At 38.0% G+C, this 14,978-nt stretch overlaps 1 protein-coding gene across 1 annotated transcript in view; it reads right to left on the bottom strand.

The window, feature by feature from the left end:
• Positions 1-14,978, bottom strand: part of CA13 (carbonic anhydrase XIII) — a 32,789-nt gene that overhangs the window by 14,996 nt on the left and 2,815 nt on the right. The window contains exons 2-3 of the mRNA XM_008592623.1: positions 12,099-12,296; positions 2,348-2,418 (exon numbers count right to left, since the gene is read on the bottom strand). Of these exons, the coding sequence (XP_008590845.1) occupies positions 2,348-2,418; positions 12,099-12,296 (269 nt within the window). The remainder of the gene's footprint in view (positions 1-2,347; positions 2,419-12,098; positions 12,297-14,978) is intronic.

The following is a 14,978-nucleotide window of genomic DNA, read 5'->3' as shown; positions in this document are numbered from 1 at the left end:
CTAATAGGCATCCCAAACTTAACATGTCTGAAACAGAAAGTTAATTCCTCTCTGCAACCTGCTCCTCCCCTGACTCCTCTCAGTAAATGGCACAACTGTCCTCCTGGTGACTCAAGCCAAAACCTTAAAAGTGCATCTAGACTCCTCTTTTTCCTTCTTTCAATCTCAATATTCTTTCATCAGCAAGTCCCATTGACTTTATTTCCCATACATATCATGGATCTGTCCACCTCTCTTCATCTCACCCTCATAGTCCAAATTGCCACCATGTACTACTTCCATTTGCCCTACAGCCTCTTCTCCAAACAGTAGCCGGTTATATTTTATAAAATATAAAGCAGAACATATCATTCTCCTGCTCAAAACCTTCCATTGTTTTCTTCCCACTACATTATAGAAAAACTCCTAATGGCTCACTATGCCTAACAACCACCCAATGTGGTGTGGCCCCCGCCCATCTCTCTGAGGCATGGCCCATAATCTTTCCTCTCTCACTGATTCCCATCCTATAGGCCAATTCTTTGTCTTAGGGAACATAAAAGCCTCATTCCTGCCTTAGAGCAGTTGTACCTGCTGTTCCCGCTTCCTGGAAAGCTCTCTCTAGATTTCCTCATGGTGCTTTCTTCTTGTCACTCAGTCTCAATTCTTGTATCATTTCAAAGAGGCCTTTCTTAACCATTCACTCTACCAGATCACATGGCATTGTTTCCATCAAGGAACTTACTACATACCATTTACTTATTGTCTGTCTCTACCCCATTGTGAGAAATACCCTCACCCGTCCAATGCCAAAGGATGGACACAGAAACACGAGGTATGGTGAAGTGAGACTTTAATTACGGTCTTGCAAGGTTCGGGTATCTGAAGGACAGGCACACAGAAAAGGGCTATAGCAAGCAATTTATTCCCTAGTGCACAAGTCCCTGCCCTCGCCTCTGCATTGGCTGAGAGTACTATGGGGTGCACAATTTCCCAGATGATGCCTGAGATTACCCCAATTTATTACCCCCTTGCAAGAAATTTCTTTGTCTGAGGGCTTAAGACAAGCCCATTGAAACCCTGTGAAAGGAGAAACACTAGGGAATGAAGAGAACAATAAAGGGCTGGTAACTCATTACCATCTCAAGGAGAACTTTATCTATTCAGCGACCCCCCAGGAATGGGCTGGACCAGTCAGACAACTTTTGGGCTGGGCCTGAATTATTTCTGAAAATGAATCACTTAGATTATTTTCTTACACCCATCAACCCTGAGGTTTGACCCAGACTTCCTCTTTCTTTATCAGCATTTCTTTCTCAAACCAGAAACATGGACTCCTCCCCACCCTCCCCATCAAACCCAATCAGTCAACAAATCCCACTGATGCTGCCACTTCTAGCTAGCCAGCCAGCCCTCCACCTGCATTATCATATATCAACAGAACTTCCCCCAAAACCTCCTTACAGGCTCCCCTTAGCCACTCCTGCTTCAACCCAATCTATTCTCAAACTGTGGTATGAATGATACTTTTGTTTTGGGGTTTCTTTTAGGCCACATGGGCACACATGGTCTTTACCCCTGAGGGTCAGCATGGCTGAGGTCCTCTTCTGCCCACACATGCACAAGTATTCCCCGGCATCCACCACAGCCAGGCCACGGGTCTGCAGCTCACACACAGCCCCGTCAAGCCTCAGGCTGTATCTGTCCCCATCTCTGAGTGTCTCTGTTCCCTTCCTCCACTCCACGAAGGCAGCCTTGCTCATCTAACACCACAGCATGGCCATGGTCCCTTCATGGCCTCTTCATTGCTCAGACCCCCTGTGAACTTGGTGGGCAGGGCCCTGATGGTCAGTGTGGCCAAGGTCATCTTCTGCCCACACATGCATGGGAACTCCTCAGCATCTGCCATGGCCAGGCCACAGATCTGCAGCTCTCCCATGGCCCTGTCTAGCCTCAGGCTGTATCTGTCTCCATCTCTGAGGCTTTCAGGCCTCTTCCTCCACTCCACGGGGACCTCCTTGTTCAGCTCACACTGCAGCGTGGCCACGGCCCCTTCTGTGGCCTCCTTGGTCTTCAGATCTTGAATGAATCCAGCAGATAGGGCCCTGACAGTCAGTGTGGCTGAGGTCCTTTCCCACCTACACATGCACAAGTACTCCCCAGCATTTGCTACGGCCAGGCCATGGATCTGCAGCTCACACATGGCCCTGTCCTGCTGTAGGCTGTATCTGTCTCCATCTCTGAGAGTCTTTGCTCCCTCCCTGAATAAAATTTTTGAAACACAGATATGATCACTGCCCAATTCAGAGCCATTCAGTGGCTTCCCATTGCACTTAGAATAAAGTTCCCAGTCCTTACCATGACTTACCCCAGTAAGATCAGGCCCTGTCCAGCCTCTCCAACTCTGTCTCTGACAACTTTCCCTTCCTTCTCCATGCTCTAATCACACAGGCCATTCCATTCTCTATGTGCAGGATGCTCTTTCCCAGCCAGGTCCTCACACATGATTCTATGCAGGACTACTGTCGTCTTACCCCTTCATCTGGTTCACTCCTATTCATCACTCAGGTTTCAGGGGAAAGGCCTCTTCCACAAGGAAGCATTCTCTGGCCCACGTCTGGGCCCAGCCTCTCCAACTCTGCCTCTGACAACTTTCCCTTCCTTCTCCATGCTCTAATCACACAGGCCATTCCATTCTCCATGTGCAGGATGCTCTTTCCCAGCCAGGTCCTCACACATGATTCTATGCAGGACTACTGTTGTCTTACCCCTTCATCTGGTTCACTCCTATTCATCACTCAGGTTTCAGGGGAAAGGCCTCTTCCACAAGGAAGCATTCTCTGGCCCACGTCTGCAATATTTTTTTACAAGTGTGTCATTCAGTTTTCTGAATGACAAAAAGTCAAAAAGAATACAACTTTTAGGTATATGAGGAGTGAAAACAAAACATTGCAAAAGGTTAGAGAGTCCACAATACAGATTTTTATGGAACACCTGGAAAATCACAACAGACACACTGGTTAGAAAGTAGAAGAAATTAGAATTTCTGAAAGGTAAAGAATTGCTCTACGTGCAGATAATTCACAGCAACATGGATGAATTTAGAGAAAATTATGTTAAGTGAAACAAGCCAGGCATAGAAAGGGAAATACCGTGTGTCCTCACTCATAAGTGGGAGCTAAAAAAATAAACAAATAAACAAAAAAAGAAAGATACAGTAATCACAATAATTTGTTGAACTTTCAAAAGGAGAGAACAGAATTGAGACCACTAGAGATGGGAAGGGGTGGGGGTGCTAGTGAGAAATTGGTAAAGGACAACAAAAAAAATGATTACATTGTGAAATGTTGAATATACATACTAATTATCCTAATTTGAGCATCACATATTGCACACAGGTATTGATATTCAACGTTGTACCCCACAGATACGTACAATCAATTGCTTCAATTAAAAAAAAAAAAAGTGCACATGAACCAGCCTCTCTGAATAAGAATGTGATATGCAAAGAGGTCTAGTCTGAGCTTGTAGTGCAGGCACAGGCTTCAGCAATTGGAAGATCTGGGCTCATGCTCTCTTCTACTAAATGTGCGATCTTGGACAAACTCTTTAACTTCCAAGCTTTAGCTTCCACATCTAAAAACTGGTGCTAGTAAAGGACCTCCTCCTTGCTGTCATAAAAGTAAAAATAAAAAATTGAACACAAAGCACTTATCACTGCCTGGCTTGTATTACCATAAAAATTGGCAAAGCAAGCACATCTTCTGTACTTGAATTCTGTATTTCTGGGGAAACATGAAATACAGAATAAAGTTAACTTTTTAAAAAATCTATCATATCTTTGTCATTTAGTCAAAGTACATTTTAGTACTTTCCTTCAACAAAAATCATCTCAAAAACTGGCAATAGAATAACGTCTTTAAGTATACAGAAAAACTTCTTCATAGAAGACATAGCCCTGAACCGTCCTCTCCTAATTAATCTTTATTGGGCATGGTGAAAGAATGTGGGAGGCTAGAAGTATTTATTGGATGCCAAATACCATAACCATTACTAAACTTCCCTCAACATCCAATAGAATTAAGTGTTGTATTGGTGAGGTGCAGACTTAACATATAGCATGATTTAAATTACCTTCCCCTTCAGAAATGCCACATAAATATTGCCTGAAAACCTGTCAAGAATGACTTGCCTTGTATAAGAAGCAAGAGATGTTAAAAATTATCATATGCAGTTTTCTACACACAGCAAAGGGGGGAAAAAGGGAAAAGATAATACATTTGCCTAAGGCAGACCTTTCTTTGAGCTATACTATAGGAAAAAGAATGATCCAGACTGTCGTCTACATTGACCAGTACAGGTGAACTCAGTCTTCCTTACTCAGTTTGATTTGGATGAAGTTGAACATCAGTGATTAAGAGCTGATGTGGTGATTGGAATCAGCAGATCTGGGAACAGTCCCAGCTCAGCCACTAAGTTATGTGATCTTTCAAAACTCACCAAGGCCTCTCTGGGCTTCAGCTTCCTTGTCTGTATTTGTGTTCGTCTATCCATTTTTAATTAGTAGATTAAATTGGGTGAACCTTAACTTCTACAATTTTCAAAACTGCCAAGGAAAAATTTGTCAGCATATGTAATAAAACTTTTTTGGAATGTTGAATGATTGGGGCTCCTTTTAGATTCATTTAGATCTAGATTTCTTTACAATAAATAAAGATAGCTATTTTCAAAGCAGTCTGAAACGTAGAAGAGCGAGCCACTGAGATCAGATTCTAAGTCTCACTCTTTTTTTACCCTGCTAAAAACAGAACACTTTTACTGTTTCTTCTCCTACTGGGCAATGTTCATGAGGGCAGAGACTGTTTGGGTCCCTACTATACCCATCACCTGGCATGATAACTATCAGAGGAGATGCACAATAAACATTTGATGAATAAATGAATAAAATATGTTATTTGTCTTTAAATAAAGTTTGAAGATGAGTCAAAGATAAATTAATTTAAAAGGCACAGTTCCATGAGTGATATGAAAGTCTGTACACATTACGTGGTCTGTACAGTTTACAGATGCAAGGTCATTCCAAATGAAGAAAAATCAACAGCTTTTTTTCTTTTCCTTTTTCTTCTTGCTGTTGCATAATAAAACCTGAGCTGAACCATAAAGTCATTCCTTCATAGATAAAGAGCAGATTAGAGAGCTTTAGTAATTAATATGGAATTGACTTTGGAAGAAGATGCCAGCAAGCTGGCTCTGACTAAAGAAAGTGATACAAAAAAACAAACATTGTTAGGGAAACATCCAAGAATGATGGTTGATCTCTGGAAAGTCTGCTCTGAGTCCAGAGTTTACAGCCAGATTAGCACAGGTCTGCTTAGTTAAGCAACAAAGATTGCCTTACACTGTACATATTTGGACTCCACATTTGAATCTTTCAACTAAAATATCCAGCCTGGGATTATGATCAGCAAATGTCTAATTATGGAGCCCATTCTTCTGGAGCAGTGTTCTTCCAAAGAACAGAGGGTGGGAAAAGGTGAGTCAAAATATCAAGCAAGGTTCACTTATCACTCAGTTTGAGACAGTCTATAATAAAATAGCTACAGTATAAAATGAATAATGGCAACAAAATTATTTTTTATGAGAATGATTTAGTGTTTTCAAATGTTAAATTATTCATATTACTTTCCCACCTAGATAACTAAATAAATATTATTATCTCCATTTTATGTTTAAAAACAAATAATCATATCTCCAAAATCACACCTGGCATACATTACCCTATCCATTTACCCTATCATTTAGAATGTTTTTAAAAATCTATTCCAAATAATACACTCTTTTTTTTTTTTTTTTGACTTAGACAAAAGAGCATGTAAATTTTATAAACTACTTTCCAAAGGTACTCTTCTACCAAACTACAAACAGTAGCACAATTCACCACTGAAAACAATGAAACTCAGTCTCAGCTCTAAGAATGAATGAGCTGTGGTTGCTCCGGAGGTCAAGTTTACAGGGTTGGGAGAGCTCCTTTGGGAGCTGAGAAAGCAGTGTTGGAAAGAAAGAATGTCTTTCTTAAAGACACCATCCCTACTTTCTTCTATTGATCACTGGTATCTTGGTGTCGCCCAGGCCTCGTATAACTTCGTATAATGTATGCTATACGAAGTTATTACGCGCTCAGCCAGTGAGCACACCGGCCATCCCTATATAGGATCCGAACCCGCGGCCTCGGCGCTACCAGCGCCGCACGAGTGAGCCACAGGCCGGCCCAAATAACACACTCTTGTAAGAGTTCTACAGAGATTAAGAAACCAGTTAAATGTCATAAAAATTCAGGAAAAATATAATATCTTAGTACAAGGATCTTTGTTACTGGCCATATGCTGCAATGATCAACAGTACTGTGAAATTAGAAATGTGTATGTTTATTCAATTTGACCTTTTAAAAATTGTTGGTAATTTGCTAACCCTACTCATTTTCCTAAACTACACTGTAATAACCTGCCTTGAATGATAACCAAGGTTGGTAACAAGATCAGAAAAAAAAAAATTAACTTAAAAACTACCACATTTGTCTACTTATGCAATTGCAGACTGTCCCACTAGAATACAAAATCCCTCAAGGCAGAAATTATCTTGGTCCTCTGTTTCCCAAGTGCTTAGGACAGTACCTGGATCAATTAATATTACTAAGATAAAATAACAGACTTAACTTGGAAAAGTACTCCTCTAAAAACTTTAGTTTGTAAGGTTCCTACTGAAGTTACCCAGGACTCACTAAAGACTATATTCTAAGAACTAATGAATCTAATGAAAGTTATAGCTTTATCACTGTAAGGTGAACTGGTTCTCTGAAGTAAAGCTAAATGAATAGCACATCTGTGTTTTGCTTGGAATCTAGGGAAAGACCAGCCAAAGAGCACAAATCTGCAAGGATACCATAGAGAGAGACCGAAGGACATGGACGTTCCCAGTCACTGGGGGTCTGTATTCATTATGAAGCCAGGACAGCCTTCTTTAAATCTGGCTACTTTTGCTCTGAGCGTATACACACCAAGCTACTCCGTGATCATTCATTCATCATTCAATGATTATTAAGAGTTTAGTATCAGCCAACTATCAATGCTAAGTATGCAGTAATGAGCAAAACCATCCTTATCCTCAAGGAACCCACAGTCGACTGAAGGAAACAGATAATTACAATAAAGGCTTATAATATATAATTGTCACATTGTCATAGATTACCACCTCATTTTTCTGGACATCTTGGCTCCTAGGGGGATCGCACACTTAAAGTATGTACACCCTTTCATATCTTTATCTGTTCATTTGGGTTTTCTGTTTTTTGTTTTTGGCAGCTGGCTGGTGTAGGGATCTGAACCCTCGACATTGGTATTATAACACTGAGCTCTAACCAACTGAACTAACAGGCCAGCCTGTTTTTGTTTTTTTGTTTTAATATATAATTGAAGATCTTGTGAATTTGCTTGACTTCAGGAAGTTACCTGGAACTAGATAATGAGATTATAACTGAAAAATTGACAGTTTCTACAGATAAAAATGAATGAACAATCACTGAATCCATTAAGTTACAGCTATTCCTAGAAGGCCTTTCTTAGCAAGAAGCTTCCTTCCTTTTGACATCTTTTTAAAATTTGCACACGTATCTCTCAGAGAAAGGACACAGACCATCATCATCATCATCACTATTATTATTATTAGTTACTAATAACTATTGAGTGCTTATGATATGCCAGGAACTATCTCATTTATTAAAATTAGTACTATAGCCTTTAAAAATTAAAGGTTTAAACAATGAATAATGTTTAACTATTTAGGTATTAAATGAAAAATATTAATTAATTTTTGGTGGTTTTAATTTTATTGGGACTTAATCTACATATGCTCATGCACTCTGTACCCTAATGCATATCATGGTATTTTCCATACCTTTAAACAAGCATCATCACACATGATCCAGAATAGCAAAATCTCAAGACTAATGTCGAACTTAGGCTACCAGTCCAGGTTCCCTCTCCCTTCTGGTGAGTCTTCTTCTGAAACTCTTACTGTCTTTTTTTTTCTGACTACAAATGGGCAGACCATCCCTATCAACTCAAAGTTATTCTAAATAAGGCTAAACCTCATTCCTAAGCTCAGGTTCAGGATTTTAATCCCTTCCTTTCCAGGAGGGGATTGGTTCCTTGATAGACTGACTCATTTATTCTCCTTACTAAGACATTTCTGCATTCCTAGGAGCATTGGGAGAAGTATCTTTTGTCAGGAAAGGATGGTCCTTGTTACATCTTTTTCCAGGATAAAGTGTTTCCTCCCACCTAATCTGCATAATGAATAGGGTCACCCAAGTAACTCTTCCCAGAGCTGAGAAGAAAGAGAGCTGCAGAATTTCTTGCTGGTCCACTTTGGAAGAGAAGAGTCCTCAGCTGCTCTTGTGAAAGAATCAATATTCTGCCTTACTAAGCAACCTCTTGTACCTGAACTGACTCTGCAGGCAGCTTTATGAGATGACCTCTCATTGCTCACCCTGTAGATGCACAGGAAGCTGCCACTGGGATCTTCCTCAGCTGCTCTTGTGAAAGAATCAATATTCTGCCTTACTAAGCAACCTCTTGTACCTGAATTGACTCTGCAGGCAGCTTTATGAGATGACCTCTCATTGCTCACCCTGTAGATGCACAGGAAGCTGCCACTGGGATCTCAGACACAGCCTAGAACCCATTTCATATCCATGTGAATAAATAGAGTGAAGTTTATTCAATAAAAACAAGTTTCCATTGAGTCCAAGTGTACTGGGGAAATCACAGGGAAGGGATAAGCTTGGAAGAATGGGCAGGATTTTGGGTGGTCATAATAAAGGGCTTATAAGGGAGGAATGCCATAAATAAAAGCATAGGGATAAGACCAGAGAAGGTTCCAGTCTTACAGGAGGTGATGAATCTGGGAATGGAGGTCTGAGTTCTACCCTTGCCATTGTCTGTATGGCCTCACTAGGGGACACTATTGTGTACTGTCCAGTTCAAATAAAAAAGCAATTCTGTATTTAAAAAATAAATAAATAAATAAACAAGCATCATGCAAATAATTTTTTTTGTGACTTAAACACACATTTATTGTGTAGGTCTGCCACGCACCATGCTAGGTAGATCAGTGACTAAGACATATCTGGTGTCCCCAGGGAGTCTCTAGCGCAGTACAAAGACAGAGAAGCCAACTGGCAGTTACAACACAGTGTGGAAAGTTCTGTAATGGGACAAGCCTGGGATGCCTCAGGAGCCACAGCAGGAGTGGCAATGCCAGTCAGGTAAGGTTCCCAAAGAGGTGAGATCCTGTATGAGTCCAGAAAGACCAGTAGCTGGGATGAGATCAGCCTTGCCTTTCCTCATCAGAGTACTATGTCCCCTGTCTACCACAGCCGACTGCATTCTTCCTAGAGAATTTTGTATCCACCTGCTCCCTTTTTGAGGGACTATTAAAATTCCAAAGGGTGAGGTTCCTCCCAGGTTAACCATGGGGTATGGATCTGCCCCGCCAAACAAGCCCTCCAAAGACCATGAAAGAAGATTTCATGCCTGTGGTTTGTTGACTGGTGGGATTTAGAGTTAATTTTGGCCAAGAATGGCTTTTTTACAAAATGGAAACTGTTTTATTCAAATTAAAGTAGTTTGCTGCAAAAAGTATTTTTGTGTTTATTATAGTTTACCAACGGAAAAAAATCAGCAACAACTTATTTTAACTGTGATGATTTCTATTTTTTAACTTATTCAATCCCCAGAACCACCATGAGCAAATCTCTTTTGATTTATCTTGAGAAAACAAGAATAAGAATAATGACCCCTATTTATATAGCTTCTGTCTCAGAGGAGTACAAACTACTTTATAAACTTTTTCAATTATTCCTGGTAACTTTATTTTGATCTGGATAGAAGCAAGACCTTCACTGTAGGGAATGGGCACCCACTACTGATCACAGACAAAGCATCAAATCTGGAAACACAGAGAAACTGATTTTACTGATTAATCTGAAGTAGAGGGAAAATGAGAGGAACAGAAAAAAGAGGGAGAGAGAGAGAGAGAGAGACCTGGATCATCATAGAGGAAATTAGAGTAAGAATTTTTTACCATTAAGAGTGCCTACATTTAGGGCTGGCCTGGTGGCGCACTGCTACAGTGCGCCGCTTGGGAGTGCGGCGGCGCTCCCGCCAAGGGTTCGGATCCCACATACAGACCGTCCGCTCACTGGCTGAGCGAGGTGCGGCCGCAGCACCGAGGGTTGCGATCCCGTTGCCAGTCCCGGTCTGGTGCGGGCCCGACACTGAAGGTTGCGATCCGTTGCCGGTCACGAAAAAAGACAAAAAGGAAAAAAAAAAAAAAAGAGTGCCTACATTTATAAAAAGAAAAGACTAAAAATATTAGTTGAAGTACAATCTAATCATTTCTTATTCTAAAATGAGGAGTGGGCAACTTCAGTTTGTGTGTGTGTGTGTGTGTGTGTGTGTGTGTTTTTATATTTGAGATATAAACAGTATTAAACTACAATGACAGGTAGAAAACGGACTACTTTTACAATGTACTTATTACATCAACCATGTCTATTAACCTAGATTCACAAAACCGAAGGTTTGAAGGAAATACAATTGAATACATATAAAAAGCCAGGTCCCTCCATCCCAAAACAAGTTGAAAATGCCATGTGTTCATTCTTCCTTATGCATTTTTTATAATGCTTTGATGAAATTATATCGCTTTTATGAATTGGAAAAATATGAGGAAGAAACCAGTGTGGGCTTATAATTTTTGCTAACGATAAAGTTTTACATAAAATACAAGATATTATTACTAAAATAAATGAGATAATAAGTGAAAATTTTCTTGCAATTAAGGATTGTAAAAAATTAACTGTTTTTTAATTAATAGAGCAAATACAGCATCATCCTAATATTAGACTAAAAATAAAAATAATTTGTCAGAAGCCTTAAAAAGTGTTTCAAAATATGATTCTCTTTAATCTTTCATCTTACTTTTAACTGTGATACGTTGGGCAGTTTCTATACTTGGGCAGTAGGTATGCTTGAAGAAGAATTATATGTTCATTTTAAGGAAATGCTTTCTTTTTTCTTCATTTAGTTAATAAATTAACAAACTAAAGTTTCATTTGGTGGGTCCATTATTTATTCACAGTGTGAAACACACTATCCATGAACTAATCAAACACAACTTTTATTACAAGACTAGAAGAGTATTAATAAGGAATATATTGTAAATAGGTGTTTCAAATATTCCTTTTTCAAAAAAATTAAACTTCTACTTTCCCCCTTAAATGTCTATTGTTAGGAGAGTGGTATATAAATTATGATACAAGCATAGCTAATACAATTCAACTTTTTAAACAAGAGTATTAGATCTGTATACTTTAATCTGGAAAGATACTTATGGAATACTTTCAAATGGAAGAAAATTTCAGAATAATATAACATTCTTCCACATTTATTTTTAAGAAGAAAATGCAAAGCAAACATGATAAACATGTGTATACATGACTAAGCACTGAAATATTATGAAAGAATATAGCATTTGTTACGTCAGGAGCGATTGTAGGAAGAAAGAGACAATTTTTATTATACATTTCTCTATTGTTGTATTTACTATGAATGTGTATTATTTTTGCAATTACAATAAAAGAATAAGATTTTTTTTAAACTACTTTTTTATTAAACCATGTGCTAAATGGCATTACAGGTTTGTAAATAAATGCTAAAATAATTATGACTAAAAATTTGCAAAAACAAATCAAAAATATTTTATAAAATACTATTTAATTTCAATATTTTCATAATGATAAATGCTTAGTGAAGTTATAATAACAAGCTAAGATAAATTTTAAAATATCACACAACATACCCTTTTCTAAATATATCTGTACTGTTTTAAGATAAAATTATCTGGAGGTCCAAATTTATAACAGGATATCTCAACTCACAGGAAGGAAAAATTATGCTTCAATTTTGCAAATTCCAGGTCTAGCAAAAATAAAATATGAAAGATGAGAGATTGTAGTCCAAACCCATCGTCCATCACCAAAACTAGAAAAAAAAGCCAACCTGATTTGTCCTCTGTGTCATCAAAGTCAACGTTGAAGGAATGGCCACTATTGCAGATGATTTTAGCAGAGCTTGGGTCATACTTGATACTAAGAGGTCGGAGGGAAGAGTCATATTTCACTTCCTTGGTTTTGATCTCAATTGGAGATTGCTGATCACCATCAGCAATAGGGAAAAATTCATTCCAATGAATAGGACCTTAAACATATAGGACAAAAGAAAAGAACTAAATAAGATCTTTCATTTAACAATACTTGTCAAGTGTAATGTACTTACTTGAGACTGAAGAAAAACAAGGATTAATAAAATGAGATTCTCATCCTCAGGACCTTAACATCTAATTTTTTTTTTTTAATAAGACTACTTGTTTTTATTACAGATGTGAGACACTTTTGATATGCCTTAAATCATTTTCAGAATTAAGGTAATCCTTGTAGACAAAAGAGCATGTAAATTTTATAAACTACTTTCCAAAGGTACTCTTCTACCAAACTACAAACAGTAGCACAATTCACCACTGAAAACAATGAAACTCAGTCTCAGCTCTAAGAATGAATGAGCTGTGGTTGCTCCAGAGGTCAAGTTTACAGGGTTGGGAGAGCTCCTTTGGGAGCTGAGAAAGCAGTGTTGGAAAGAAAGAATGTCTTTCTTAAAGACACCATCCCTACTTTCTTCTATTGATCACTGGTATCTTGGTGTCGCCCAGGCCTCAACTTAACTATCTACGATGTGCAACAGGCATACCAAAGACTTATATAATTTTTTCACTTAGATTAATCCAAATAAAATGGCTGTGCCATGCCACGAAATGTAACATTATTGATTATCTGCAGTGGAGTAAGGTTGCAATTTATTTCTTTCCACATTTCAGAGGTCCTTCTGTGGTTATTTTGCTAATGCTACATATGAATTCCAACACAAGAGACAACTGTCATCCTGTTCCTCTATTCGAAAAGCCAAAATTGCATCAAGTTCACAAATCAGACACATGTTGGGTTAAACTGAAATTAATCAATAAGATGACAGTTCCCTTGTCTATCCTCCTCATTCCTCTGGGAGACTCTATTCAAGTTCTGCCTCTCAAAATCAACAGCAAAGTTGCAGCTTCATGTAAGCTCCAAACCATTCTACAGATATGAGTAATTTATAGGTGAGACTTTTATTTTATCCTCTTTACTATAACTGCAGTTTACACAGCTATCACCTGGAAAGTAGGTCACCAACTACTGAGTAAGCTTTTCCCTACTTTGCTAATCACTTTTTCTCTAAAAATCAAGTACTATTTAAAATTATACGGAATGAAAATTAATTAAACATTTGTTACTAACAACAAACATTTTTAAATGAAAAAATTTAGAGTGAGATTTAAAGAAATGCAATATACTTGTAGCACAATCATCAACAGCTTCAATCTCTAAATCTAATGCTGCTTATTATTCTTCATTTTGACAAAAGAGAAAGCTTTCACATACACTTCGGGTACAAAAAGTCACAGCATAAATATATAACCACACACTCAACTTAAAGCCATCCTCTTACGAACCCGACAGTTTGAACTTCAAAGCAACTTGAACATCAAAAATCCTTGCTTGGAATGTTACAACAAAGTCATTACATTTTATTATTTATTAAATACTTTCATTTACCTTTCTGAATACTCTTTCTGTATACAACCTAGACTTTTTTTAAAATGGAAAACGCTTTCTATTTCATTGATACCAAGTATGAATTAACCTAATGAGAATTAGATTTCAAATTTAGAATGCAGGTGTAACAACATGTTGTTGACTTTTTTCCAATCAGGAAAGACCTTCTTTCTTCTCTTAATTCCTTTGCTCTCCTATTTCCAGTCTCTTATAACCAGAACTGTTTTTAAAAGAAGAGTCAAACCAAAATAAAATAAAAATAATAATACTTTGCATCAAATATCAAATGTTATCTATTTATTAATCACTATGATCAGTTCATTTCCCTGGCTCTTTAAGAGCCCCCCACCCTTTAAATTTTCCAAAACATCGAACTATAAACACATTTAAAGATAGTTCTTAAGTAGAAATATGTGGTGGTTCCTCATCTGACTCAGGAACTTTTGAATACCCACAATGATACACATATTTCAGTGACATCACATTCCCTAAACTAAACCAATAAAATGATCAAAGATTAGTGGAAGATGTTGTAAGTTATTTGTGAAGGTGATACCTCTTCCAGGGCTTCACCTCTTGAGGTTCCATTTTATCAGTGCTGTTATTCCCAATTTGTTTCCTTTTATCTGCTTAGTGACTGGTTTTGCAATGTCTAAATAGAAAAAAAAAAGCATCAAAACTTGCCTAGTCAGGGTACAACACATTTCAAATAGGATTTTGCCAAAATTGATCTACTTAAAGGTGTGGTCCTCGGAGAGCTATTGCATCTACAAGAAGGGAATGGCCTTACAATTCCTAACAGAAATGCAAAATCACTCCTTGTTAATGGCTCTTCTAAGATGGATTTTTAAAATATTTCTGAAGATGAGCTTCATTGGAGCCAATATTTTCTAACCTATTAAAGAGTAATCAATACCCATTGATTGAAATACCCTTCTTCCTAACTACAGTAGGGCATTGTTGGTGTATTAGTCCGTTTGTTTTGCTTATAACAAAATAACTGGAACTTGGTCATTTGTAAGAAAATGAAATTTATTGCTTACAGTTTCTGAAGCTGGGAAGTCCAAAGTCCAGGAAACATATCTGGTGAGAGCCTTGGTGGTGGTGGCAGTGATGGCAGAGCGTCACATTGCAAAAATGGTGGATCAGAGAGAGCAGAGAGAAAAGAGGAAAAAACAGGCTTTCCCCTCTCTTCTTTTTTTTTTTTTTTTTTTTTTTTGTCTTTTGTCTTTCT

This window comes from Galeopterus variegatus, unplaced genomic scaffold, assembly GCF_000696425.1.
Source record: "Galeopterus variegatus unplaced genomic scaffold, G_variegatus-3.0.2 Scaffold8109, whole genome shotgun sequence".
Taxonomy (NCBI): Eukaryota; Metazoa; Chordata; class Mammalia; order Dermoptera; family Cynocephalidae; genus Galeopterus; species Galeopterus variegatus.
This window is presented reverse-complemented; position numbering and strand designations above follow the sequence as displayed.